This window comes from Ochotona curzoniae, unplaced genomic scaffold (assembly GCF_017591425.1).
Source record: "Ochotona curzoniae isolate NIBS_2020 unplaced genomic scaffold, NIBS_Ocur_1.0 scaffold_1037, whole genome shotgun sequence".
NCBI classification, from domain to species: Eukaryota; Metazoa; Chordata; class Mammalia; order Lagomorpha; family Ochotonidae; genus Ochotona; species Ochotona curzoniae.
In genome coordinates, this window is record NW_024467083.1 from 17,070,980 (window position 1) to 17,097,483 (window position 26,504).

Sequence of the window (26,504 nt, forward strand, 5' to 3'; positions counted from 1 at the left end):
TTGGAAAGGCGGATATACAGAGAGGAGAGACAGAGAGGAAGATCTTCCGTCTGATGATTCACTCCCCAAGTGAGCGCAACGGGTCGATACTATGCCGGTCCAAAGCCAGGAGCCTCTTCCGGGTCTCCCACGCGGGTGCAGGGTCCCAAAGCTTTGGGCCGTCCTCGAATGCTTTTCCGGGCCACAGGCAGGGAGCTGGAAGGGAAGCGGGGCTGCCGGGATAGAACTGGTGCCCATATGGGATCCTGGGCGTGCAAGGCGAGGACCTTTAACCACTTGCGCCAATGCGCCGGGCCCGCAAAATCTGCTTAAATAGCAAAATGGTGAAGAGTCCAGGCATGGGAGTGAAGACAACCTTAGATATCAGTTCTACCACTTCCTCCAAGCTGTTTAATTTAGGCATTTCCATTAATTTCATGCTTTCATGCTCTCCTTATCAGGTACAGTAATCTGTTTCTTACAGGGTTGTTATAAGAACCCTGAATTAATACATGTAGTAGTGAAATTGTGTATAGTTTGGCTTAGGAACATGTCTAACACAGAGAATTCAAGTAGTATCCAGTATTTATAACTTATGCCACTTTTAGGGTCTGTGAAGCTGAACTCATTTATGAAGATAGATTTCAGTGCCAAGTTTCATTTTTTTCCTAAGATTTATTTTTATTGGAAAGCCATCTACACAGAGAAGGAGATAGAGAAAGAAAGATCTCTGCTGATTCACTCCCCAAGTGGCTGCAATGGCCAGAGCTAAGACAATCTGAAGCCAGTAGCCAGGAGCTTTTTCTGGGTCTCCCATGCTGGTGCAGGGTCCCAAGGCTTTGGGCCATGCTCCACTGTTTTCCCAAGCCACAAGCAGGAATCTGGGTGGGAAATGGAGCAACCAGGACATGAACCAGCTCCCCGGCGGTTGTAAGCCAAGGATTAGTTAGTTAGCCACTAGGCTATCAGGCTAGGCCGCAAGTGTCAATTTTGAATTGTAGAGCATTATATTAAATATAGCCTGTTAGAGAAATTTTTGAAGTACTTAATAATTTAACATTTTTCAAGGGGAGAAGGGATAGAACTTGTGAAAAGTCTGTGTTTTTGTGGTTTGGGTTTTTGTTTTTGTTTTTAAGCTATTTTAAAATATCCTCACACAAAGAAATTGAAATTTTCTTAGATGAATTTATCTTGTTATTGCAGGGTAAAACTCATTCCCAGCTCTTAATAATTGATCGTGGCTTTGATCCTGTGTCTACTGTTCTGCATGAACTGACCTTTCAGGCAATGGCATATGACCTACTACCAATTGAGAATGATACATACAAGCAAGTATAACGTGGAGGGAGGGCATAGATAAACAGGATAGAGTATGGGTGTTTGATGATGCATGTGGCCATCATAAATCTGAAAGGCCTGTAACCTTTTTATTCAGAGACTTTCTCCTCTTTTAGAAAATATGATCTTGTAAGTTAATGGGTAATTTGATTGCTCAGGGGCTTTTCTTTGATACGGATGCTTCTTTAATCTTTAACAAAGCAACACTTAAACAGTTACAATTTGGACTTTGTTTTCTTTTTTAAGATTTTTTTTCTTTAATTTGAAAAGCACAGTCATAGAGAGAAAGAGAGATAGATCTTCCATCTTCTGATTCACTTCCCGAATGTCTGCAGTGACCACAATAACCAGACAAATAGCAAGACAAGCCAGAGCTCCCAGCTGGAGCCAGGAGCTTTCTCTAAGTCTCTGACATGGATGCAAGACCCAAGCAGTTGGGTCATCTTCCACTGCTTTCCTAGGCATATTAACAGAGAGCTGGATTACAAAGTAGCTTGAACTGGTGCCTGTAAGGGATGCCAGCATTGCAGGAATGCGGACAGCTTTACCCACTATGTCACAACTCTGTCCATAGACTTTGTTAAGAGTAAATATCAGGGTTCTGGTGCAATGGCTCAATGGCTATATCCTTGTCTTGCACACACCAGGATCCCATATGGGTGCCAGTAGGTGTGCTTGCTGCTCCACTTCCCATCGAGCTCCCTGCTTGTGGCCTGAAGCAGATGGCCCAGAGCCTTGGGATCCTGAACTTGCCTGGGAGACCCAGAAGAAGCTCCTGGCTTCGGATCAGCTTCATTCTGGCTTTTGTGGCCATCTGGGTAGTGAACCAGAGGATGGAAGATCTTTCTGTCTCTCCTTTTCACAAATATGGTTTGTCTTTCTAATAAAAATAAATCTTTTTTTAAAAAGTAAATATCAGGCCCACTGTTATGTTTATAAAAGTGAAAAACATACTCAAAATGATTAGCTATGATTATTCTGAATTATAAAACCTAAAATATATTTGTCTTATCAGTATAATGTATTTAAATGTATTTAGTATTAGAATGCTAGAAAATTATTAAGATGGCTGTTGAGAATAGGTATAGTTTTACCATTTTGCTACTTAACATTGGCTTAACCTTGACCAAAATACAATTACATTAAAAATTGTCAAATAAAGCTTAAATAAATGAAATAGACTTCCTATCAAGTGACCATTTTACTAAAGCTATATATATCATTTATGCAGGTGTGTATGTGTATACACAAATATAATATAAATATATACATATTTGATGGCCTCTAAGTGCAAATTAACATTTTCTAGCTGGAACTTATTGAGTACAGTATAAAAATGAAAACTCACTTTTCTGAAACTTTAATAGCTTTTATATTTTAAAAACATGCCAATATTAGTGATAACAAGGATACTTTGTATTTTTCTAAAACTAAGTATTGTTAAAATGATTTTGTAGTTTCTATTGCATTTTTATTTATATTTTGCTCAAGTTTCTAGTTTCTGAGTTTTCACTTATTTGTATTACTATTTGGTAACAAATCAGCATAGCTCTTTTTCTAATGTAAAAATTGGAACAGTTTACTTGAAATTTGCCATAGTGATATTATTTACTTCATTCTCCTTTAGGTCTCTAAACTTACATACTCATTTTTAAAATATGTGTCTCCCTAGGTTTGATAGCACCCAAAGTATAATTTGAAAGGCAGATTTACAGAGAGACAGGCAGAGATCTTCCATCTGCTGATTCAGCTTCCCCAAGTAGCCATAAATAGGCAAGGCTGTGGCCGGAACCAGGCCCAGATGGTTCAGTCTGAAGCCAGGAGCCCAGAACTCCATCTGAGTCTTCAGCATGAGTGGCAGGAACCCCATACTTAGGGTGTTGTCTGCTGCTTTGCCAAGTGGATTAGCAGGGAGCTGAATCAGAAGTGAAATAGCCAGGACATGTGCTCATACTTGTACCCAGCCCCCAAAGTGCTGTTTTAGGTGATCAAAGGACTTCTACCTATAATGTAGCCATGTGGTTAAACACATCCTTTCTATCTTTGTGCATGTGTAATTAAAAGTACATCGTTTTGAGCTAGGCTTTTGACCTAGCGTTTAGGACAACTTGGAATATCTTGATTCAAGCAGATCTCCCAAATTCAGCTTCCTGCAAATGCACATCCTGATGGGTAGCAAATGATGATTTGGGAAGTTGGAAACCTACTACCCATTTGAGAAGCATGGATTTGTTTAAAGTAAATTGTTCTAATAATGAGCACACAGGTGGATAGATTAACAAGTGGTACCTGTAATCTGGGGGCCACAGAAATTGTTTTCATACAGTAGAGGTCTACATGCATTGTCTGCTTTCTGGAGCTAGGAGGGTTCAGTGCAGTCCTTCCTCATTTTGGCTCAGGAAACTGAGAGTACCAAGGAAGACTGACTATTCAGTAGTTCACAGAGAGAAGGAGTATCTACCTAAAAAGGGAAAGGAGAAATAACATTTGGGGAACATTCAGGAAGCCTGTTTTAATTAGTTTCATGAATACTTGAATTGCTGTTCGCTATTACAGTTGTCATTAGAATTGTCAGGTTTTTATGACTGCGTTGGTTTTTTTCCCATTTACATTTCTGTTATTTAAGGGAGATATAGGGTTGAAAAAGATTGAAGAAACAGATAATACCTGTTTATAAGTTTTACAACAACTGAGATACTCTGAATGTCTAACAGGTTGTATTGGGGAGATGCTTCTATTCTTACTAGTTGTTTGGTAATAAGAGTTGTGGCTTACCAGCACATCAAAAAGATTTGAGAGCTAGAGAAAGAGAGCTCTCATCTGCTAATCAGCTTTCCTGATGCTTGCAGCAGCCAGGGCTGAGCTGGAGCGAGGTGCTATACTTCATGGTGTCAGGAACCATCATTATCCCATAATCTTCATTGAAAGGAGTTGGAGCCAGAAATTGAAGCCAGGCACTCTATTGTGGGATGCAGACGTCTTAGCCACTGGGCTTGACATCTGCTCTCAAAATAGTGTTTTAAGCAGTTAGAACACAAATTGTTAGTATATTCAGTCTGCTTTTAGAAGTTGATTCTAAGACATTGAATTTTTGCTTCAAAAAAAACCATTTTGCTAAGCTATAACAAGTAAATCTAACATTTGAAAAAAGTGTCTTGCTTTGCATATATCTTTGCTTTTGGGTTTTGTTTTGTTTTTTGTTCATTTGTGTGTGTGTGTGTATGTGTGTTATTATTTGGAACACAAAGTAACTGGAGGTAGTGGAGGTGGGGCAGGGATGGGAGGTGGAAGTTGAGATTGGAAGATTCTAAATGGCCACAACTGAGCCAGACTGGTGCTAGGAACCAGGAGCCCCCTCTATGTTGGTGGCAGGGTGGGTGGCAGGAGCCCAAGTATTTGGAACATCTCCCTCTGCCTTCTCAGGTGTATGAACAGGGAGCTGGATCAGAGGCTGGGCAACCAGCAACCCAAACCACTACTCCAATTTGGGATGCTTGTTCTGCTCCAACACTGGCCCCGGCATGTAAAGATTTCCCCCTAAATAATGGAGTACATAGACTGGTTCTTGAGCTATGTCTTACAATTGTTTGTAAAAATTATTCTTTTAAGGGAAAAAATCCAAAAGTTGCATGCTTCTGTCTCCTTGTAGATATAAAACAGATGGAAAAGAAAAGGAAGCAATCCTTGAAGAAGAAGATGACCTCTGGGTCAGCATTCGACATCGGCATATCGCAGTTGTGTTAGAGTAGGTGGAGCCCATTTTAATTTATTCTATATTTTTTAAGGGCTAAATATGTGATAGTAGATTTTGAAACCTTAAACTAGTTCTATAATGAATAATGCCTTAGAAATTAAAAGAATTCTCTCACAATTTTACAGAGAAATTCCCAAACTTATGAAGGAAATTTCATCAACAAAGAAAGCAACAGAAGGAAAGGTAAGAGTTTGTATAAAATTTTATTTTATGTAGCTTTCCATTTTGCAAAAGTTCTGGTAATATACATAGTAAGGGAGAAAAATGAACTCCCATGTAACCATTTGTCTGGTTTCAGCAGTTAGCACCATTTTGCCTGTCTTGTTGCTTCACTAAATTTTATTTTTAAATGGCCATTTAATCAGTTTTATCAATACACTGTTGAGGTTTTTATGTTGAAGTGTAATTTTTTAAGTGTACAAATCTTAAGTATTTGCAGGGTAACTTTATTATGTGAACTACCACCTACAATCAAGATATAGAACAATTTATTCCAGAAAATTTTCTCCTCTTTCCCAATCAATAGTATCCTGCCAAAGGGAAGCTCTTTTATCACCATAGATGAGGGGTTTTTTCGTTGTTGTTGTTGGTTGGTTGGTTTGGTTTGGTTTGGTTTTTGGCTTTTTTTTTTAAGATTTATTTATTTTTATTGGAAAGGTAGATCAGATTTACAGAGAGAGAGACAGAGAAAGAGAAAGAAAAGAAAAGGGAAGGGAGGGAAGAAAAAAGAAGAAAAGAAAGATCTTTCTTCCTGTGGTTGACTTCCCAGATGATCGCAACAAGAGCTAAATTATCCAAAGCCAGGAGTTCCTTCTGAGTCTCCCGTATGGGTTCAGGGTCCTAAAGATTTGAGCCATCCTCCACTGCTATCCCAGACTGTAAGCAGGGAGCTAGATGGGAAGTGGAGCAGCTGGGACATGAACTGGTGCCCACATGGGATCCTGACACTTGTAAGGTGAGGATTTAACTTTTGGGCTATTGCAGTGGGCCCTATATATTAGTTTTGGCTGTTCTTGAACTTCTTAGAAATGGAACCATAGGGAGAACCAAGATTGTGGAGTAGGGTAAGGACACATTTAAACAGACAGAGAAACATTAGCCAGTGTGAAGCAGAGAGGGCACATTCCAGAAAATAGCAGAAGACAGAACAACAGCAGAGGGTTACCTGGAGACTGACAGACACAGGAAAGCAGCAGACACAATGGTCTGGTGTTGCAGTGACTGATACCCCAGCAGCATTCAGCAAATGGCGATTTGAACTCCACCAACAGCCAGAACTCCACCAACAACCAGGTGGAAAAGGAGGTTTATTGGGAGCTCAGGTGGTGAACCCAGACAAAGAACTGCTCATCCTGCTGGTCTGTTTGATTTGACTAGGAGCAGTGACAGAGCGGCAGGTCCCAGACAGGCAGTGCAGGAACAGGGTAGATTTCACAACCCAGCCCACCCCTTAGAACCATATAGGGTGCCATTTTGTTTAAGGAGGCAAGGGCTATGAGACAGGACTGCACATGCACTGAGCTGGGAGTGAACTCACCTGGCTCAGCAAACTGCAATAACGTGGCATCCCACAGGTTCCACCCAAGATGGATCCTAGTAGCCCTCAGACCAGATGGATAGTAGATCAAGAACTCTAGTAGTGGCACATTAGGCGCCATTATGTACAGTGTGGGACAACAGTGAGCTGAGCATGGCTGAGCTCGAGGAGAACTCATTGAGCTCAGCGCATTGCACTGGTCCCAAAGGAAAATAATACCGACTAAGGCATGGTATAGATCAAAATAGGTCCATGTGGCCCTCAGACCTAATGACCAACAGGTTGCATCAAGATCATCACCACCACCACCCTAGCTATATAGGACACCTGGTGTCTCCCTAATCCTCAGATCTGCTCCAACCGTAAGTGGGAGAAAGGTTGTACAGACAACAGTGCGACCTCAGCATGATATCACAGGAGGTAGAGACCGGTGAGCCAAGAGCTGGGGCTATGGAGACCATGGTGGAAACCTAACATAAGAACCCAGACCTGGAACTCGCCGGAGGGAGTGGCACAAGTGACTGCAAACAAAGAACCATGTACCAACTACAGTAAGTAAAATTGAACTGTAGACCTGTGGGTGACAGAGTTTAGAAACCTGCCCCAAGGAGATTCTGCTAACCAGAAGTACAGTGACCAAGAGCAAAAGAAGAGACAGAAGCACAATGAATATTACTGAATACTTCCCTGCAAAGGAACAAAACCCTATGCCAACCTCAGAATTTACTGAGGAAGACATTGAGAAAATGGAGGGTACAGAATTCAGAACACTCGTAAAACTTATCAACGACGAGAAGCACGTAAAGCAGACATTCGAGGAATTTAAGGAATATGTCACACTGGAAATGAATCAAATGAAAGCTGATATAACAGAAATGAAGAATACAGCAGAGCAAATTAAAAGTACAGTCGAGAGTCTCCAAAATAGAATGAATGAGGCAGAAGAAAGAATCTCAAAATTAGAAGATATTTCCAGTCACCAGGGGGAAGCAAAAAGCACAGGGCTGGATAAGGCTAAAACAAGTATTCAAGAATTGAAAGACACTACTAAAAGGCCAAATATAAGAGTTATAGGAATCCCAGAAGGTGCAGAAAGAGAAGCTGGGTTTAAAAATGTATTTAATGAAATGATAAGCGACATTTTCCCTAATCTAGAGAAAGAATTGGGAAACAAGATCCAGGAGACACACAGAACTCCCAACAGGCTTGACCAAAAGCGATCTTCATCACGGCACATGATAACCAAGTTCTCTTCAATTGAACATAAGGAAAAGATCCTTAAATGTGCACGTGAAAAAAATCAACTTCATATAAAGGAATGCCAATTAAACTCACAGCAAACCTCTCACAGGAAACTATACAGGCCAGAACAGAATGGAGTGACATATTCTAGATTCTAAAAGCAAAACATTGTCAGCCCAGGATAACATTCCCAGAAAAACTTTCCTTTGTCTTTGAAAATGAGATAAAATTCTTCCACAGTCAAGAAAAATTAAAAGAATATGCCTTGTGCCCAGCGCAATAGCATAGTGGTTAAAGTCCTTGCCTTGCATGCACCAGGATCCCATATGGTCACTGGTTCTAATCCCCACTTCCTAATCAGCTCCCTGCTTGTGGCCTGGGAAAGCAGTCGAGGACGGCCCAAAGCTTTGGGACCCTGCACCCACGTAGGAGACCCAGAAGAGCTCCAGGCTCCTGGCTTCAGATTGGCTCAGCTCCAGCCATTGTGGTCATTTGGAGAGTGAACCATCGGACGGCAGATCTTCCTCTCTGTCCTTCCTCTGTATATCTGCCTTTCCAATAGAAATAAATAAATCTTAAAAAAAAAAAAAAGAAAAGAAAGAATTGCCTCTTCCAAACCTGCCCTACAAATGATACTTAAAGATGTTCTCTTGACAGAGAAGAGGACTAGCACCCACCAAAACCAAAGGAAAACGTGAAGAACATCCCAGTGAAATAACAGAAGACTAAATCAATGAACAACCCATTGCTAAAATGATAGGACCAAATTACACCCATTCATATTAACCCTGAATGTAAATGGCTTAAACTCATCAATCAAACATCATGGATTAGTAGCCTGGATTAAAAAACAAAACCCATCTGTTTGTTGCCTTCAGGAGACACATTTCACCAACACAGATCAGCAGAAACTATATCTTACGGATTTTTATGTTTTTGTTAATTTCATCTCTTTAAATTATTCTGATTAAGTTCTTCAATGACTCATAGATCATACAGTAACATTTTTTCAAGAAGGTTCTTGATTTTTTCATTTCTTCAGTGACGCATTAGTCATTCAGTAGCATGTTATTTAACTTCATAGTATTGTTAATTTCTCGTTTTTCTTCCTGTTGTTGATTTTGTTTTGTGTCTTTTCATTTAAGGGGATGTGTAGTAATGGAGACTATCATATCTAACAGCATGTTATTTAACTTCATGGCATTGTAAATTTTTGTTTTTATTCCTGTTGATTTTGTATTATGGCTTTTCATTTAAGGGAATGTATAGTAACTGTGTAGACTGTCATAGCCAGATGTAAGGATACAATGCAGTATGCATCTCTACTTCCAAACAGATGGACTTCCAATGAAACTGTTTACTATATCTTGACAATAGGATGCTGGACTCTCTGCCATTGTCCATGCCTGCAATGACTGTGCATGAAGAACTATACTATAGTAATGAAGTAATGATATAGAGGAACTCAGTGAGGGGGGAGGGAATTGGTGAGGGGATAAGGGAAATCCCAGGGTCTTGGGAACTGTGTGATAAAATGATAATAATTAAAAGTAAAACTTTAAAAAAATGAAACCATATTTATGTGATCTTTACTGTTTGACTTTTTTCAATTACACATATATTGTTAAAAATGTATTTACTTCAAAGAGAGTAACAGAGAGAAGGAAAAGACACAGGGAAAAGATGCCATCTCCATTTGGGAAGTGCTGGTTCACTTCCCAAATGGCCACAATAGCTGGAGCTGGTCTAGTTCCAGGAGTTTCTTCTAGGTTTCCTACATGGGTGCAAAGGCACAAACATTTGGGCCATCCTCTACTGCTTCTCAGGCCAGTTATTAGCAGGAAGCTAGATCAGAAGTGGAGCAGCTGGGAATTGAGCTGGCATACATCTGGCATGCTAGTGCCACAGGTGGTAGTGGCTTTAACTGACACCTCACAGTGCCAACTTCTCAGTTATATTTTTGAGACTTGTCATTTTACGTATTTCAGGAGTTCATTATTTTCCATTTGTATGTAGTAGTAATACCATTTTATATACAAATATTTTTCATTTAACAATAGGAGTCCATTTTGAGAAATCTCTCATTAAAATATCTTATTTGTTTGAAAGGCAGTGAGAGACAGAGTAAAAGAAAACAGAAGGAAATCTCGTGGCACCAGTTCACTTTCCAAATGCATGCAACATCCAGGTCTAGGCCAGGCCAGAGTCAGGATTCAGGATTCAGGATTGCAGTCCTGGTTCCCAGCAGGGTAGCAGGGACCCTAATGCTTGTGACATCTCTGGCTGCTTCCAGGGTGCATGTTAACAGGAAGCTGGGATCAGAAGCAGCCAGGGCTACTGAACCTAGGCACTGATACAGAAAGTGGGGGTCCTAAGCTCTGTCTTAACTGGGGCACCAAATACTCACCCCTTTATGGTCAGTATGCTTTGAAAATTATGGAGAGTGATATATTAAAATCTGTGATTATGAATGAAGTAATTAGTTTTTCTCAAGTTTTTTGACTCGTTGAAGCTTAAGTCATTATACATTTAAGATAATTATCTTTCTGTTGAATTTATCCTTCTATTATAAAATACCTGTTTTCATCATTTGCAAGATTTCTTGCCTCACAGGCTGTTATCTGATATTACTTTCTTCTGGTTATTGTTTGCATAGTATACAATTTCTTTTAAATAGGATTTATATAGTTTGTAAATATAATTCATGTGATTATTGATATAGGTAAGAATATATCTAGTGTCTTATTTGTTTTCTGCTAATTTCTATTTTTTTCTTTTTCATCTCCTTAATTGGATCTTCTTTATTTTTGCATACTTCTTCCTCCTTTAGTAGTTGTACTATATTTACTAATAGTCTTTATCACATTCCACCTTAACAGTATACATTTGCCATGCTCCAAATAATTCAGAAAACTTAGGGTAATTCGGTTCCATTTATCTCTTTTTGTCCTATTAGTTCATGTGTTAAAAACTCATGTTTCTATTTGGAATATTCAGTAAAGTTTTTTTACCCATGTATTTATTCAGTCAGGTACTGCTTATTCATTTTCGCTTTTTGTTTTACCCACATAGATTGAAGTTAATTCAATCAACTTTGTTTGACGAGTTTTTCAAGGATATTTTTGCTGGATTTAAAATTCAAGATGGACAGTATTTACTTTTTCTCTCACCAGTTTAAATATTTCAATATATTACCTCTGACTAACCGTAATTTCTAGTGAAATTAGCTGTGTTGTATTATTGTTTTCTTGAAGAAAAACTGTCTTATTGATAAAATACCTTTGACTTTTAGCAATTGGCTGTGATATTCCTTAATATGATGTGGCTTTCTTGATATTTATTTTCTCTGTGATTTGCTCAGCTTCTTGGATCACTGGAGATAATTTTTAAGCTTTATTTTTATTGGAAAGGCAGATGTACAGAGAGAGACACACACACAGGGGGAAAGATCCTTCATCTGTTGGTTCACTCCTCAAGTGGCCACCATGGCCAAAGCTGAGTCAATCCAAAGTCAGTAGCCAGGAGCCCCTTCCAGGTCTCCCCTGGTGTTTAGGGTCCCAAGGACTTGGACCATCCCCATTGCTTTCACAGGCCATACACAGGGAGCTGGATTGGAAGTGGAGCAGCCAGATCTTGAACTGGTGTCCATATGGGATGTCAGCATCACAAGCAGAGGCTTAGCTGGCTACACCATAACGCCAGCCCCATATCTGCAAAATTTTTGACCAGTATTTCCTCACGTCTTTATTTCATTCTCTCTTCTCCTTTTGGGAGCCAGTCACATGAGTTTTAAACCCTTCACCATATTCTGTGTCTTTTTCTTTATTTTGTTTTGTTGCCCCATTTCACCTGTTAAAGATGAATATTTTCCATCAGCCTGACTTTGAATCCCCTACTTCTGTCTTGTTGAGTCTAGTCTCCTGTGAAACTCATTTATTGTATTCTTTTAAAAATTGAAATGCAAAGTGAAATACAGTTATTACAGAAGTTATATATACTGTATATTAGTCTGTAGTTCTATCACCAATGTATATTTTCCTATTACCATCATCACATTCAAGAAATAGAACAGCTCTGTCACCCTCCAAAATGTTCTTGTGTCCCTTTGCAAACTCTCAGTCCACCCTCTCCCCTGTAAACCACTGATCTGTTCTCTGCCTCTTTGATTTTGACTTTCCTAGAATGTCACATAAATAAGATAATACAACTTTTTATTTTGCATAATGAATTTAAGATTCATCTGTGTAATTTCATTACTTTTTATTGCTAAGTAGCAATATAATATTGTGTGGCCATACCATCTATGGCTTATTTGTTCATTAGTTTCAGAACATTAACATTTTTGTTGGTAATTATGAGTGAAGTCACTGAAAACATTCAGACTTTCCCTGTCAGACACTCTGATCTGCGAGCAGACTTTCTTGTTGCTCCCTTGGGTAAATAGTTAAGCGTGAGATTTCTTGAACATATACTTGATAAACGTAAGATTTAAACCTATAAGAAGCCTCCAAATGTCTCCAAAGTGGCTATCCCATTTTGCAGTACCACCAGCAATATATGAAAATTATTTGCTATGTTTTTTTATTCAAAGTCTTCCATTTAGTTCTGAGACATTTAAATTTTAAAAAGTCAGTCTTCATTCTCCATGAATCCTCCATCTTTTTTTTCATGTAGTCCATCTTTTTCTATTTTCTTTAGTGTAAGCATTGGAGGTCTTCAGAAAGTTCATGGAAAATGGGTACCATGAAAAAACTATACATATATTTCAGAATTTATTGGCACAAAATCATTTATACTGTAATTCTATTTTTTCATAAACATTTTAAAGAACATTCATATATTACTTTAACATTCTTTCCTTAGGTCTGCTTTTCTTTCTTTCTTTTTTTTTTTTTAAGATTTATTTTTATTATTTTTTTTTATTGGAAAGGCAGATATACAGAGAGGAGAGACAGAGAGGAAGATCTTCTGTCCAATGATTCACTCCCCAAGTGAGCGCAACGGCCGATGCTATGCCGATCCGAAGCCAGGAGCCTCTTCCGGGTCTCCCACATGGGTGCAGGTTCCCAAAGCTTTGGGCCGTCCTCGACTGCTTTCCCAGGCCACAGGCAGGGAGCTGGAAGGGAAGCGGGGCTGCCGGGATAGAACCAGCACCCATATGGGATCCCGGGCGTGCAAGGCGAGGACCTTAACCACTGCGCCACCACGCCGAGCCCCTTTCTTTCTTTCTTTCCTTTCTTTTTCACTGCTTTACCAGTCGAGAAAATTTAATTAGATTTAACAGTACCTAAAAATTCCAGGATTTAAAATTTGTGAAATAGAAAAATGGAATCAAGCCTAAAATATGTTTAATTCTTTCTAGACATCACTTAGTGCTCTCACCCAACTGATGAAAAAGATGCCCCATTTCCGTAAGCAGATTACTAAGGTAAGCAACTGCTGGAAAGAAATATCTTTCTTCTTTCAGCTTATTGGTCTTTCCAATCCTCTAGTCAAATTCAGCAGTGAGTTTCATGGAACATACGATCTTACTTGTGCTCTAAAACCTTTCTCTAGGTTTGACAAATATCCTACGTAAGAGTCCCTGTGTACCTTCTCTATATAATCATCTTTTAAAAGGAAAGAATTATTTTGTTTATTTAAAAGACAGACTTTCCACCACCTGGTTTCATCCTCATGTGATTGCAATGTGTATTGGATCAGGCCGAAGCCAAAAGCCCAAAACTGTCTCCAGGTCTCCCTCATGGTTGACGGGGCTTGGACCGTATTCCATTGCTTGTTCAGGCACAGGAGCAGGGGGCAGGATCAAAGGCAGAGTAGCCAGGATTAAAGCCAGGGTTCCAATATTGGATGCCAGCATTGAAGGCAATGCACCTCTGTACCACAACGCCAGCCCCTACATGTATTAGCTTGACTTATTCAAATCCAGCTTAAACTTTTTGTATCTTTTCCAAACAAATATCTTTAGCATTTATTTGCTTCAAAATGAAATTCAACCTTAGATTGGCTAGTAGTTTTACTCTACATGTTTCTTTAAATCAATAATTGTATACTAAGTGTTGTATATTTAAGAGCATCTAAGCAATGTGGTCAGGTAAATTTTTATTGCTGTTCCAGGCCTTCTTATGGATCACTGTCAGAATAATCATGATGCTTTTTTAAGATTTATTTATTTTTGTTTGAAAGGTAGAGAGACAAAAAGAGTGACAGAAATAGGCAGAGAGAGAATTTCTGTTACTTCATTCCCTGAATGCCTACAACAGTCAAGGCTGGGCCAGACTGAAACCAAGAGGCTGGATCTCAGGTTGGGTCTCCCATGTTGAGGACGACCTAAGTACTTGAACAAGCCGTTGCCTGCTGCTTCCCCAGGGTATGCACTAGCAGGAAACTTGCATCAGAAATGGAGCCGAAACTGAAGCCTGGAAAGTCCCACATGGGGTGCAGGCATCTCGAGTCATGTCTTAATTCCACCAATAGCCTCCCCTATACTTCACTCCTTTTTATGCTGTCCCTGGCCAAGAACCATAATGTAAATTGAAACTCTTATTTTTTTCCTTACCTTATTTTTCATTATGTGCAAACAAATTCAACATTTCCATTTGATTTTAACTAATTGTTCATTGCCATCATTACATTAATTGTCATTTCCATTCTAGAACTGTTTTTTCCCCATCCTCATGTTGTCTTTTTTTTTTCACCTAAGCCCATCCTTTCCTTTAGAAAATTGTCGGAAGTTCAATACTGCAAGTTGCACAAGTAGTTAAAATCTTTTTAAAAATTGTTTTTTTTTTTTCCAGCAAGTTGTTCATCTTAATCTAGCAGAAGATTGCATGAGTAAGTTCAAACTGAACATAGAAAAGCTCTGCAAAACTGAACAGGTATGTGTAGAGTCAAAACCGCCTGTTTTGTTCACAGATTTCTGGAATAGACTTTGCAATGAACGCTAATTCAGCAGTTCCTTTCTGAGTAGGAGGCTCTTGGATGAATTCCTGCTGAAACAGTGTTTAGTATATCATTTCCTACCAGCGCTAAAAAGCTCCCTGCAAGCAGTCCTTCCTAATCTGTGTTATACATTTCTGATCGAAGGGAGTGATTTGAGTTTTTGTAGGATATTTCAGCATCGCATTGTGGGCAGGCGCTTCTCACTAATACAGCACATTGTAGAACCCTCCATAAGGTACAGTTTACTTGTTCTAAGAGGCTTTTTGAAAGTACCTTGATTATTTAGGTTATTGCCCTGTATCAAAGTGGAGAACAAGCTGCATGTAAATTTTAAATATTTTTGTGGCCATATTACAGAGGTAAAAAGAAGAATGTACATTTAATTTTACTCCACTATTTGACTTAACTGACATGTCCCAAATACCATTATTTCAACATATAGTGAACATAAAAATTATTGAGCTATTACATTCTTTTTCTTTTTTAATTTAATTTTATTTTTATTGGAAAGTCAAATACACAGAGAGGAGGAGAAACAGAAAGGAAGATCTTCCATCCGATGATTTACTCCCTAAGCAGCTGCCACACCCAACGTTGCACCAATCTGAAGCCAGGAACCCAGGGCCTCTTCTTGGTCTTCCCTGCGGGTATAGAGTCTCAAAACTCTGGGCCGTCCTCAACTGTTTTCCCAGGCCAACAGGGAGCTGAATGGGAAGCAGGGCAACCGGGATTAGAACTAGCACTCAAATGGGATCCCGGTGCATACAAGGCAGGGACCTTAGCCACTAGGCTACCACACGGGCCTGTATGCTTTATTCTTAAAGAATTCATCACAATGTGGTGTTGTGCTCCTTTAGTACATCTGATTTCAGGTCAAGCATGTTTCACAGGGCACAGTACTCAACTGTGGCTAGTGGCCGCCATACTGGATAGCAAGTTTAGATGAAAGGCTTCCTTCCTTTGGTTGTTGTTGTTTTCTTATTTGAGAGGAAGAAAAGAGAGAGGAAGAAAGAGAACCCGTATCCCCTGGATCATTTCCAATCACTTGAACCATCCCCACAGCCTCCCAGGGTCTGGGTCAACGGGAAGCTGGAATCAGGAGTTAGGGCCATATACTGAACCCCGACACTATAATACAGCACACACCCACCTTAACTTCAGGCTAAATGCCTGCCCCTTCTCATTTTTTCACCATTTACATTTTGTGCAACAAATAGTTTGTAAGCAATAAACACGTTTTCCTCTGAAATGTCATCAGTGTTCGTTAAAATTGCCAAGACATACTAATGGTAGGCAATTTTGATGAAAAACTGAATTTGTTTTGTAAGCCACTGACTACATTTTATTTTCATTAAGGACCTGGCACTTGGAACTGATGCAGAAGGGCAGAAGGTGAAGGATTCTATGCGAGTACTCCTCCCAGTTCTACTCAACAAAAATCATGATAACTGTGATAAAATCAGAGCAATCCTACTTTATATCTTCAGTATTAATGGTAATGGAGATTTTATTTATTTTCATGAATGCACCAAAACATCCAGCTTGAATCTCATTTTTATACCTGGTTTACTGTTAATCATAAGAGAATATTTGGAAAATCCAAGTGACTAACATTAGTAAAAATATATAAGAGAGAAAACATGAAATTGAGACGCGATTGAAGGGAATATAATGGGATAGCTACTTATTTAAAAACTTTTATTCATGAGTACTACCTAAAACCTAGAAGTGATTAAACAGTTGTATTTTTACTTGTCCAAGGCACTACGGAAGAAAATTTGGACAGGTTGATCCAGAATGTAAAGATAGAAAATGAGAGTGACATGATCCGTAATTGGAGCTACCTTGGTGTTCCCATTGTTCCCCAAGTAAGAAATCTTATCTTCTGTGTCTACTTACAGATAGGTATGTGTGGTTAGTTCCACTGAGCAGTGCTTTTTAATGTGGGAATCCAGATGGATAGTCTTTTTAACTTCATGCTATAGACTTTTATTGCTGAGTGATTAAGTTTTGTCTATTCAATGTGTGAGTAATTTGGGCAAGTACAGTTTTCTGATGAATTTGTGTTTTATTTGTGCTTCTGTGATAATATCCTACGTAAGACATTTCTCTGTGATTAATTTATAGCAAATGTCATATTTCAGTCACATATGTAACCTTTATAATACAGCACAAAATAACTTTTTATAAAAGATTTAGTCTCAAAGTCAAATTTTGAAGAACTCCAATAAACCTCACTTTTTCTATAGAATTTTATACTTAAGAATTTAATTTACTTATTATTTGAGAGACAGAGCACCCATCTGTTGGTCGATTCCCCACATGCCACAGTGGCTAGGGCTAGGCCAGGCCACACCCAGAAGCTTCCAACTTAATTCAGATCTCCATCATGGATGGCAAAGACCCCATTACGGAAGTAGGGTATAACTACTTACATACCTTAGTGTTCGTTAAGTAGGAAGCTGAAATTGAGAATAGAGCCCCAGCCTGAACCCAAGCTATCCAATATAAGATTGCATCTCTTTTAAGGTTTATTTTGTGTATTTTAATTATTTTTTTTTTAATTTTTAAAACTATTTACTTTTATTTTTGTTGATGTTAACATAGTTGATCAGGGTTGAAATGGTAAAGGTTTATTGAAAAGTGAGTGAGACCATTGTTTCCAAATTTTTCTTTTTCTTCTTCCCGTATCTGGGAAAAGGAGGGAGATAAGGGGAGAAGCTACTCCCATCCTCCCACCTGGGGACAGGGACTGGCCACCCAATGTCATCCAAGGGTTCCCAGTGTAGAGCATGCTCCGAGGGTTCTGCTCAGGTGGCTTCAGTAGTTCTGAAATGCCACCAGTCTCACCAATCCAATGATGAGGAAATCCTTCCAAGGTCCATTGGCTGACATAGTCTACCTTAGAGTCTCCATTAACCCAGATATTTGCTGTCAGTGCTTGGCTGGGGTAGATGTCCAATTTGTTCTGCCTTCCTTCATCTGCTGTGGTACCAGATGTCCTCTGCAGGCCCCAGTGGACTGCCGTATCCTCCATGTATATCTGGGAATGCAGTCCACTGATCCATCTTTTCCACAGAGGAGGCCCAGTTCCAATACATGCACTTCAGAGTCAGTCCACAGATCCTGCAGTTCTCCTAATGGTTGGAGTTCTGAGTCCAGAAGATCAGTTGGAGAGATCCCAAAAAAAACCTCATCTGAGGTGATCCCACACCTGACTTTTATGAGTGCTTGCCAGTACAGGTCTGGCTCAGTCGGTTACCCACATCAGCCAACGCACACACTAGTGGTTGCAATTGCTAGGTCAGTTCTGTCTCCAGCCCCATCTCTTAGGCAAGCCAGTGAATGCTGCAGCCCAGCCCAACCCAGCCCACTACACACTCGACCCTCAAGTACACCAGTGGGAACTATAACCTAGTCAGAGCGACCCCTAAACTCTCACCAGGCCCACCCTAATCCCTGGTTTCTGTGCTTGCTAATATGTGCAGCAGACTGGTCCAATCTGTCCCATATCCCATTCAGCTCTCATACACATCAATGGGCATTGAAGCCTAATTCAACCCAACTGACCCCACTATCCAGCCCACACTCACTGCCTGTCTAGCCAGACCTACCCAGCCCTGATTCTCATGATCACCAAAAGGAGTTGCAGCCCATCAGAGAGGTGCCCAGAGTTTCCCTACTTGGCCCACTCTTAGTCCTGAATCTTGCTGTCTAGGTTGTTCTGCAGTCTAGCTTGATAGGATTTTCCTCCAGTCTCGGTATTTGCCAGCTGATGCTACAGCAAAGCCCAACCAGCATGTACTTTTTATGGGTCATGCATGTAGCAGTGGATACTGTTGCTTAGCCCAAACTGGTTCTTCCCCAACCCAGTTCACATGCAGGCCAACAGGTATTATATTCCTGCCCAGTTACCAGTGGAAGCAGAGGCCCAGCAGGAGAGGCCACGCTGCCCTCCTACCAAGCTCGCACCCCTCTCCCTGGGATTCACATGTACAGATGGGTACTGCGGTCCAGTCTGGCATGGCCTGCCTCACCTCAGCATTTGCCAGTGAATGCTGAAGGCTGGTTGGCCTAGTCTTCACCCAGTTTCAGTTCAAGCTGGTGGGTGCTACAGCCAAACCCTGCCTGAACAGCCCTCATTCCCAACTCTAGCTGGTATTGTAGCCCAACCCAGCCTGTCTTATACCCCATCCTGGTTCTCACATCTGCCTGTAGGTGTTATAAACTGTCCCAACCTGGCCTGCCCCCAGATCAGACCTACATGTATGCTGGCAGGTGCTTTAACCTAGTCTGGTCTAGGCTGCTCCCTGCCTTGGTTCTTGCACTCACCTGCAAGGGTTGCATCATGACAGAATTCCTCAAGCTCCTCTACCAGGTCTCCCCCAAGTGGCAGATCTTGTGCACACTGGTGGGTCCTTGGCACAGACCGACTTAGTCCATCTCCTTCCTGTCCTGACAGAAACAATGGCCTTGCCCATCTAGCTCAGATCCATTCCAGTTCTTACTATTGGGTATTACAACCCAGCCACACCTGGTCCATGCCCAGACACAGTTCTCACTTTGTTCATCGGGAGCTGAGACCTAGCCCAACCTGTCCTACACCCACCCCAGCTCTCATGAGCACCTAGCCCAGACTGGTGCACCCCAGACCCAGTCCCCACTCATGCCAAGGGACAATGAAGTCATGGCCAGCCCAGATTACTGCCACCATTCCAGCTCTTGCGCTTACCAGTTTGGAACCACAACCCCACTGGGCTGTCCCCTTATCTCGCCAACCAGGCCTTTTTCCTAGCTACAGATCTTGCATGTGCCAGTGGCAGCTCTGACCCAGCTCAGAATAGTCCATCCTTCATTTTGGCCTTTGCTGCAGCCTGACATGTCCTGGCCTGCTCCTAGTCCCAACTCTTGCTGGAGAGTACTAAAGCCTAGCCCTGCCCAATCTGCCCAATCCTTGGCTCTAATGTAAACCAGTAGGTGTGATATAGCCCAGCCCAGCATGGCCCACACTCCATCATGGCTCTTGCACATGCCAGTGGGCTGAGATTTGACCCAACCCCCTCAGAACCAACCCACACACTTGCCGACAGTTGGAACTACCCTACCTGGCCTGACCAACTTCCAGGCCTAAATCACATGCTTCCCAGAGGAGTTTCCAAGTTCCTCCACCAGGTCCACCCCAAGACCCAGCTCTCATACATACCAGTGAGTGCTAGGCCCTTACCCGGCAGACCTGCCCCCAGACCTGATTCTCTTGCATGCTGGTTAGTGTCAAGGCCCAGCCTAACATCTCCCCATCACCTATTCTCTCACTGGTGGCTACTGTGAGCTAGCCCTGCCAGGTAGGCCCCAGCCCTAGCATTAGCGTGCACTAGTGAGTGGTGGTTGGCAGTGGTCAATGCTAACTAGCCCAACTCAGGTCTTTCATGTGGGCTGGTACATTGGTTTGAGTCAAAGGTCTTCCAATTCCCTCCTCTCTTACCTGCTAGTACAATGGCCTTGTCCTCGTGTGTAACATTCTCCCTTGGCGGTCCTCCCTCCCACACATCCCCTTACCTCCTTCCCAGGAGATCTGTCCTCCATCATCTGCTATGGTATCAGATGTCCTCTACAGTCCCCATTGGACTGTCGTATTCTCTATGTGCATCTGGGTATGCCATCCACTGCTACTCATCTAAGCCACAGAGGACACTCAGATCTGCAAGAACAGTAGCCTTATCAATGCAAGTCCCTCAGAGGTCATTCCTCACCTGGGTGTGACCCTCCAGGTCTCCTCACACCCCCTACCTCTGCCATTCACCAGACCCCTTGCAAGCCCATATAACCAAGTCCCCACAAGCTCACTGCTGGGCGGCCTCTAGGCTTCACCTAACCCAAACCACACCCAGCCCCTTCCAGGGATCACCTGCCTATTTTTTTTTTAAGATTTGCTTTTTTTTATTATTGGAAAGTAAGAACTACAAAGAGGATCTTCTGTCTGCTGGCTCACTCCCTAAGTGGCCACAATGACCAAAGCAAAGCCAATCCAAAGCCAGGAGCCAGAGCCAGGAGCTTCCTCTGGATCCCCCACATGGATGCAGGGCCACAGGGCACCAGGCCATCCTCAACTGCTTTCCCCGGCCACAACAGAGAGCTGGATGGAAAGTGGAGTGATGAGACACAAACAGGTGGCCATATGGGATCCTGACATGTGCAAGGCGAGGACTTTAGCCAATAGGCTACCACCCCAAAATTTATTTTATTTTTATTTGAAATGCAAAGTTACAGAACAGAGAGACACAGAGAGATCTTTCTTCCACTGTTTCACTCCCCAAATTGCCATAATGGTCAGAGCTGAGCTGATCTGAAGCCAGGAGCCAGGAACTCCTGATTCTTCCACATAGGTGCTGGTGCCAAAGGCCTTGCAGCATCTTCTGCTGCTTTCCCAGGGCACAAGCAGGGAACTGGATCAGAACTGGAATAGCTGTGACACAAAGCAGTGCCCATCTGGATGTCAGCATCCAGGCAGAGGCTGAGCCTGCTACCCCACAGCACCAACCCCAAGATGACATCTTAGCTGTGAGGCCAGTAACCTGCCCCTTAGAATACTTTTATTTGATTTTCTGATCCTGCTATAAAATTTTACATTACAGATCAGCACACTAGTCAGTGAGGTTACGTGGCCTATTCGTAGTTTTATAAATAGGCATTTTCATCCTTACTTTTAAGTCAAATACAGTATAGTAATCGCTTATAGACAGATAATTTTGTGTGGGAGTGCATAAAAGAGTGGCGTTGCTAAATAAAATTACTGACTTTTACTTTTTTCTCTAATAAGTCTCAGCAAAGCAAACCAGTAAGAAAGGATCGGTCTTCAGAGGAAACTTTTCAACTCTCTCGATGGACACCCTTTATCAAAGATATTATGGAGGTAAAATCATTAGTTTTTTTTACTTATACCTGAGTGCCTTTTCTAGAGTATTCCTTACTTTTTGTACATGTGTTTATCCTCCAAGTCTTAGCATACCTCTTGGGCATAAATTTTCTGCAATACTTTGGCTTTTTTTTTTTTTTTGTAAGAGGCAGAGTTACAGGGAGGAGAGATAGAGTAAGATCTTTCATCTGCTGGTTCAAAGCCAAAAAAGAGCTCTGAAGAAGGCAGCTTGTTCTTGTCTTCTATGATATGTTTATTTTTATTGGAAAGGTAGATTTAGAGAGAGCAACAGAGAGATCTTCCATCCACTGGTTTACTCCTCAAATGGTTGCAATGGCCAGAGCCAAGCCAGTCCCAAAGCCAGGAGCCAGGAATTTGTTCCGGTTCTCCCACATGGATGCAAGGGTCCAAGCACCAAGGCCATCTTCTGCTGCTTTCCCCGGGCCATCAAAAGGAAGCTGGATTAGAAGTGGAGCAACTAAGACACAAACTGGTGCCCATATGGGATGCTCACAGCACAAGCAAAAGTTTAGCCTATTATGCCTCAACATTGGCTTTCTCTCTCTTGAACTTTTTATGGAGGATTTGCACATCAAGTTCATACTTAGATCAGTGGAAATGTTGAAACACTGTTTCATCCTTTCTTTGAGTGTTATGAAAAATACCCTTGGACTACTGAGTACTTTGTGCTGTTTGTGCTTAGTTGTTCATACCATTTGTGTTCCCATGCTGTAAAGCATTGATCTTCACACTTTTTTTTTTTAAGATGTATGTATTTATTTGAAAGGCAGAGGAACAGAAAGAGGGAAAGAAAGAGAGGGTTTCTCCATCTGCAGATTCATGCAACAGCCATGTTTGGCCAGGCTAATGCCAGGAGCCAAAAAAATCCACCCTGTCTCCCAGATGGGTGGCCGAGACCCAAATACTTATGCAGACCATCCTCCTCTGCCTTCCCAGGCTCATTACCAGGAAGCTGGGTGGGGAGTCAAGAAGGCAGGATGTGTGCCTGAACACTGATATGGGACACATGCATCACAAGCAGCAACCCCCTCACTCTCCCGCATACTGGCCTCTCCAAACTTTTTGATCAGAGACACTTAACCAAAAATTTGTGAGCAGGAACCCGTGTATTTGTAAATTATTTATTACTATAGTAATAAGATAAGTAACCATACGCAGAAGTAAAACTGGAAAATTTTGGCCTTGAAAAAGGAAAAATTTTTTAAATAAGATGAAAATGAAAATTTGCCGTGTTCCACTGGATTGTCTTAAGGACCCCATAGGCAAGTTGCACACAGTGTTAGAGCCACGACTGTGGAGGGCAAAGCCTTGGAGGTTTGGCAGCACTGGCATGGTTGTTAGGAATCCCTAGCAATCTGGAGCTACAGGCTTTGGTAAGGACCTAAGCTCCTTCATCCCTCCAAGTGCAAAAAGGTTAAGTCCATAATAAATACTGGTTTAACAAATGAGTGAATGATTGCATTCATTTTTTAAGCAAATAAGATTTGTATTTCAGAGAAACGCTAATTTATTGTTTGCATGTCCTGCATGTTCACTAATTATAAATATAGTTTTGACCTTTGTGAAAAACAAGCGAAAGTCCTGGAATTGTTAACATTTTCTTGATGGTGTTCACTGTTTTCTTTCTTAGGATGCCATCGATAATAGATTAGACTCAAAAGAGTGGCCATACTGCTCCCAGTGTCCAGCAGTGTGGAATGGCTCGGGAGCTGTAAGGTAAAATTTATAAATAAAAGCCAGTGAAAATGTCTAGTGTGATACTGGGACTAATACTCAAAAATAGTGTACAAGTACTTATATTTGGGAACCATCTTATGTATGTGAAGCATAGAGTCACATAAAGTATTCCTTTTTTTTTTTTTTTTCTTTTTCATTTTATTTTTGACCTTTACATCATTGACTAGGTTGCACGCCTATAAGGACCACTGGTCAGGGTGAGGAGGGTCGAAGCATTAGGGGGACAAATGCTTCAAATTTTCTTCCCTTTTCTCCTATATTGGGATTTGGGGGAGGGAGGCTGAGAAAGGGACCACTCCCAGCTGGCAGACTACTTCAGCATCCACTTGATGTCATTTTAGAAATCCCTGATATGGAGAAGAATCTTCCAAAGGTATTGCTGCAATGGCTTTGATAGTTCTGACACATTGTTGATTTCATTGCTCTAAGGTTGGGAAAATTTTTCCAAGCTCCATTGGCTGACAAAGTCCATCTTAATCCACTCACCCAGATACTTGCTGCCAAAGTTTGGCCAGGAGAGTTGTTCAACCTAATGACATGGTGCCTGATGTCCTCTGCGAGCCTTAATGGCTGGCTGTCATGTGCCTTATATGCATCCAGGCATGCCATCCACTATATACATATCAGCAATTGAGAAGGCCCTGTCCTCTTCCATGCATTCCAAGGCCCGACCACAAATCCTATGATTTTCCCTGTGGCCGGGGTTTTGAGTCCAGTGGTCCAGTTGGGGGTCCCCCAAGAAGCCTCACCTGGGATGACCCCAGTCCTGACTCTTACATGTGCCAGTGAATGCAGGATCCAGTTCAGTCTGTCACCCTCATCAGCTTACGTACACATAGGTAACTGCAGTTACCTGATCAGTTCTGTCCCTAGCCCCATGTGCTGTGCAAATTGACAGGTACTGTAGCCCAGCTCAACCCAGCCCACCACAAACCCAAACATTTCACACACTAGGCAGAACTGCAGTCTAGTTTGGGCAACCCCCAACGATCCCCACCAGGCCTGCCCCCAGCCCTGAGTTCTACATGTGCCAGTATGTGCAACAGACTAGTCCAGTCTGTCCCACATACCATCTGGCTCTAGTATATACCTGTAGGTACTGTGGCTTAGCTCAGTGCACCCCACCCCATGATCCAGTTCACACATATGCCAACCAGTGCTTCACCCTTGTCCAGCCTGGTCTATCCCCAGCCCTGGATGTCATGCTCACCAGCAGGAGATGCAGTCCAGCAGAGGAGTGCCCACAGTTTCCCTAGTAGGCACACTAACAGTGTTAGATATTGGGGTACTGCAGTCCAGTCTGACATGACTTATACTCAGTCCCAGCCTTTGCCATTGGCTGCTGTGGCAAAGCCCAGACAGTTGGTACTTTTCCTGGCTCTTGCATGTGCAATAGCCTGGCCTAGCCCAACCCTCCCCCAAACCCAACTCACATGCAGGCTGACAGTTGTTGCAGCCCTGCCCAGCCTAGTCCACTCCCAGTCCCAGCTCTCACACTCACCAATAGGAGCAATGGCCCAGCAGGGGAGCCCCTCAACTAGGCTTGCTCCCAGCCTGTGGTCTTGCTCCCATCACCCAGCTCTTGCTCAAACTAGTGGGTATTACAGTCTCACAGGAGTAAGCCCACAAATTTCACCATTGAATCTGTCCCCAAACTCAATTCTCTTGCATACCAGTTAGTATCATGGCCCAGCCTAACATGGCCCACTGCTGCTCACTCACTGGCAGTTACTGTGACCTTGTCCTGCCACGCAGGCCCCCCAGCCCTAGCTTTCATGTATTCAGGGGGCTGTGATCAGTGCCAACTAGCCCAGAGGCACATCAGCAGGACACTAGGTCAGAAATGGAGGTGTGGGACTTGATTCAAGCACTCTTAATATGGAATCAAGGCATCCCAGTGGCTGTTAATCATGTGCCACAACACCTGCCCCTGATAGATTTTTTGATGATAAAATATTTGGGTTGTATAAGAGAAAATATAGATGGATAATGGGTATATTTGATGCCCAGTTTAACATGTGATTTAAGTTCCTGTATATCATTATAATTTGATTGATCTCCATTTCTTTCCTATCCTGAATTTGTGGTTATTACTCAATTGCCCTTTTTTACTTTTTCCTACAAATATTTGTATTCCTAAGCAATATCTTGTTGTGTTTTATGGGATTATTTCTTGGTCTTTGGCTTTTAACTGTGTCTGGGCGTAACTCTGTTTGTGTTTATTCTGCCTGGGATTTATTGAGTTTCTTGAATCTTCATGTTAATAATGTTCAGATTATTTCTTTTTTAAAAAAAGATTTATTTTGATTGGAAAGGCAGATTTACAGAGAGGAAGAGAGGCAAGGAGAAAGATCTTCCATCCACAAGTCCACTCCCTAAATGGTGGCAAAGGCCAGAACTGAACCAATCCAAAGCCAGGAGCCAGAGGCTTCTTCTGGGTCTCCCACAATGGAATAGGTTCTGCTGCTTTCCCAGGCCATAAGCAAGGAGCTGAATGGGAAGTGGAGCAGCCAGTACACCAACTGGGGCCAATATGGGATGCTGATGCTTATAGAAGGAGGATTAGCCAGTTGAACCATTGGCCTGTGCCAGTGCCCTTTCCAGAGTATTTCTTCAGAAATTTTCCTGCCCTCTTCTTCCAAATGTGTCTTTTACATACATTATATGGCTTAATAGTATTCTATGCATACTTTTCTTCCATTTTTTTTCCCTCCGTTCTTCAGCTTTGATAATGTTTGTATTCGGGTTCACCGATTCTTCTGACATGTCAATTCTGCCATCAAGCCTGTCTAGTGAATTTTTCATTTTGGTTATTTTTCAAGTTGAAAATTTCTATTTGGTTCTTTTAGTTTCCATTTTCCTGTTAAGATTCTGTTTGTTAACCTATTGTTGGAACATATTTTTCTTTTAATTTTTTGGATTATTACAACTTTTTTAAAAGATTATTTATTTATTTGAAAGATACCATTACAGATAGAGGGGAGAGACAGAAAGAGAAGGATCTTGCACCTGCTGGTTCACTCCTCCAATGGGCCAGGTGG

General features: G+C 41.6%; 1 protein-coding gene across 4 annotated transcripts in view; it reads left to right on the plus strand.

Annotated features, from left to right (window-relative positions):
- STXBP3 (syntaxin binding protein 3) overlaps positions 1-26,504 on the plus strand; it is a 62,954-nt gene that overhangs the window by 33,477 nt on the left and 2,973 nt on the right. For 2 of the 4 annotated variants that reach the window (XM_040999102.1, XM_040999103.1), the window contains 9 exons: positions 1,183-1,307; positions 4,967-5,062; positions 5,197-5,254; positions 13,213-13,278; positions 14,648-14,728; positions 16,149-16,287; positions 16,554-16,660; positions 21,610-21,702; positions 23,357-23,442. In XM_040999102.1, coding sequence (XP_040855036.1) covers positions 1,183-1,307; positions 4,967-5,062; positions 5,197-5,254; positions 13,213-13,278; positions 14,648-14,728; positions 16,149-16,287; positions 16,554-16,660; positions 21,610-21,702; positions 23,357-23,442 — 851 coding nt within the window. Of the gene's footprint in view, positions 1-1,182; positions 1,308-4,966; positions 5,063-5,196; positions 5,255-13,212; positions 13,279-14,647; positions 14,729-16,148; positions 16,288-16,553; positions 16,698-21,609; positions 21,703-23,356; positions 23,443-26,504 lie in introns of all 4 variants that reach the window. The other 2 variants (XR_005885749.1, XM_040999104.1) reach the window with 2 other exon arrangements.